Source organism: Impatiens glandulifera, chromosome 7 (assembly GCF_907164915.1).
Source record: "Impatiens glandulifera chromosome 7, dImpGla2.1, whole genome shotgun sequence".
NCBI lineage: Eukaryota > Viridiplantae > Streptophyta > Magnoliopsida > Ericales > Balsaminaceae > Impatiens > Impatiens glandulifera.
Window position 1 is genome coordinate 46,182,818 of NC_061868.1, and position 2,468 is coordinate 46,185,285.

The window sequence follows — 2,468 nt, forward strand, 5'->3', positions numbered from 1 at the left end:
TGTGTTCTCTATAGTTTAGTTTATAATAATAATAAATCAAGACAATAAGTAGATATGTCCCAGACTTAAAATTTGTTTGGCTTGTTATGTGCTCAATAATTTATCATTGTGTTTAAATGATTTTTTTTCTTCATTTTTAGTGTACATTTTCAAAAAATAATAATAAATCAATATTATTAGTAGTAGTTTATCTTTAGATACATATTATTATGACGTTTTCTGAGATTTATTCAGAAAGTTAGTAGTGTTTGTCAGAGAATTAATCGTTATTTTTGAAAATTTACAAGTTCGATAACTTTTTTAGTATCATATTTTTTACATATATGTTATGTTTAAACAATTTTTTAAATTTTTTTTTAATATAGATGAACCTTTTTCAAAAAATAATAATAAATCAATACTATTAGTAGTAGTTTTTTTTTTCTTTAAATGCGTATTATTATGACGTTTTCTGAGATTCATTCAGAAAGCCAGTAGAATTTGTCGAAGTATTAATCGTTCTTCTTAAAAATTCATGAGTTCGATAACTTATTGAGTATTTTTTTTTCTTTACATATCATGTTTGAATGTTTTGTTGATATATTTAAACGATTTTTATTTTTATTTTTAATATACATTCCTCTTTTTCAAAAAATAATAATAAATCAATAAGTTTGTCTTCTGATTCTTATCATTCATAATATTATGATACTTTTTAAAATTTGTTTAGAAAGTTATAGTCTTTCGAAGAATTAATCGTTTTCTCGAATATTTATGAGCTCGATAACTTATTGAGTATTATTTTTTTTTTCTTATATTTTTCTTTTAATATCATATTTTTCATTACGTACACAATTTTTTATTTTACTTTAATATACATGAACTTTAAAAAAAATAATAATAAATAAATACTATCAGTAGTAGTATGCCTTTAGATGAAATAACACACTTCATTTGCACTTGTATGTATTAAGCAGCTTCCTAAACAATAATATATAACCCAAAGAGAGTAACCATTTTCAATTTTCACATACATTATACATACTTATATATCCCACACAAATAAGCAATAATATTATAAAATTTGAAGATAGATATTGCCAATGATCATATGGCCTTGATGACAGCTTGAAACCTTGGTTCTTTAGGAAGGAACTTCTGCTCAGCATAAACAGACATGTAATCACCAAATGCAAACTTAGGATAATCAATTTGTTCCATCAACGTTGTTGTTGTAGTTGTAGTCGACTTTTTCTCGACCAACTCTGGCGCGGGGGCTATGATGGCCTTATAAGACGGGTTATAAAACGACGCAATTGACCTTCTATTCCCTTCTTCAAAAGCTAGAACACGATGCCAAACGCTTCTATAAAGCCCGTTACTCAATACTTCAATTTGATCACCCGTGTTTATTACTATCGCGTTTGGAATTGGTTGCACGTCGATCCATTCTCCTTCCTTGAGGATTTGAAGCCCTCCATTTTTATCGTCTTGGAATAGAAGTATCACACCGCCCGCATCCGTGTGGGCACGCAGCCCATTAACTTTCTCTGGATTCGGGCAGGGCGGGTAGTGACTTACTTTCGTGCCAAAAAATGCACTCTCGAGTTCTGGTTCGAGTTCGAGTTCTTGTGCACCGTTGAAAGCCTTCTTGATATAGCCATTTTTCAATCCCAAATTCTCATCCATTACTTCCATCACCTTATGAGCTAATTTCTTCAATTCCGAACGGTATTCTTTCATTGTTTCCCTTTTAACAATAATAAAAAGAATTAATTAAATGAATTAATCCAAATTAAAGAATTAAATTACTTACTTGAATCCAGGAGTAACACAAGTACATTCAGTCTCATCAGATAGAAGAAAAACATCTTCCCAATCCAAATTTTCCAACTTATCATCATCATTCTTCGCCACGAGCTCTTTCAACAACTTCACTGGCTCCGAGTTTTCGAAACCTTCTTCCCTTTCGAGCTTATAACATTCCGAACAAACCCTCTTCACCTTCTCAAGAAGCTCCTCCGAAATCCCATGATTAATCAGCTGTTCATACATAAACATCATCAATATTTGTAATCAAAACTAAATTATTCAAATTTCAAAACAGAGTAAAATTCAAAACCTGAAAGAATCCCCATTCCTCACATCCATTAGCAATTTGAGCCATTGTTTTGGCCCTTTCCTCACCATTGAGTTTCGAGAAATCAATAACTGGGATTGCCATGGAAAGATGAATTAAGATTGTGTGTGAATGAAATGAGTTCACTTGGATTGGATGCGTTGAAAGTTATGGATGGAATTCTCTATTTATAAGTTAAAATAATCACTCTTTTATTATGTTACCAGCAACCTTGGAATGTCAACCGTCTGAAATTTAGTTTATTTAATAATATTTGTTTCTTGTATGCCCTATAAAGTGCCGTTATGGGAGGGAGAAGGTTAAGGACGGTGACTTTATACATTGTTTTTAGTTAACTAATTCATAAATA

At 30.5% G+C, this 2,468-nt stretch overlaps 1 protein-coding gene across 1 annotated transcript; it reads right to left on the reverse strand.

Annotated features, from left to right (window-relative positions):
• Window positions 1-944: 944 nt before the first annotated feature.
• On the reverse strand, window positions 945-2,040 carry LOC124910057 (1-aminocyclopropane-1-carboxylate oxidase 5). Its single transcript, XM_047450681.1, has 2 exons — window positions 1,796-2,040; window positions 945-1,729 (listed from the first exon to the last, which is right to left on the reverse strand). The coding sequence occupies exons 1-2, from the start codon at window positions 2,038-2,040 to the stop codon at window positions 1,087-1,089; spliced, it is 888 nt and encodes a 295-aa protein (XP_047306637.1). The 3' UTR covers window positions 945-1,086.
• Between the last annotated feature and the right edge of the window lie 428 nt (window positions 2,041-2,468).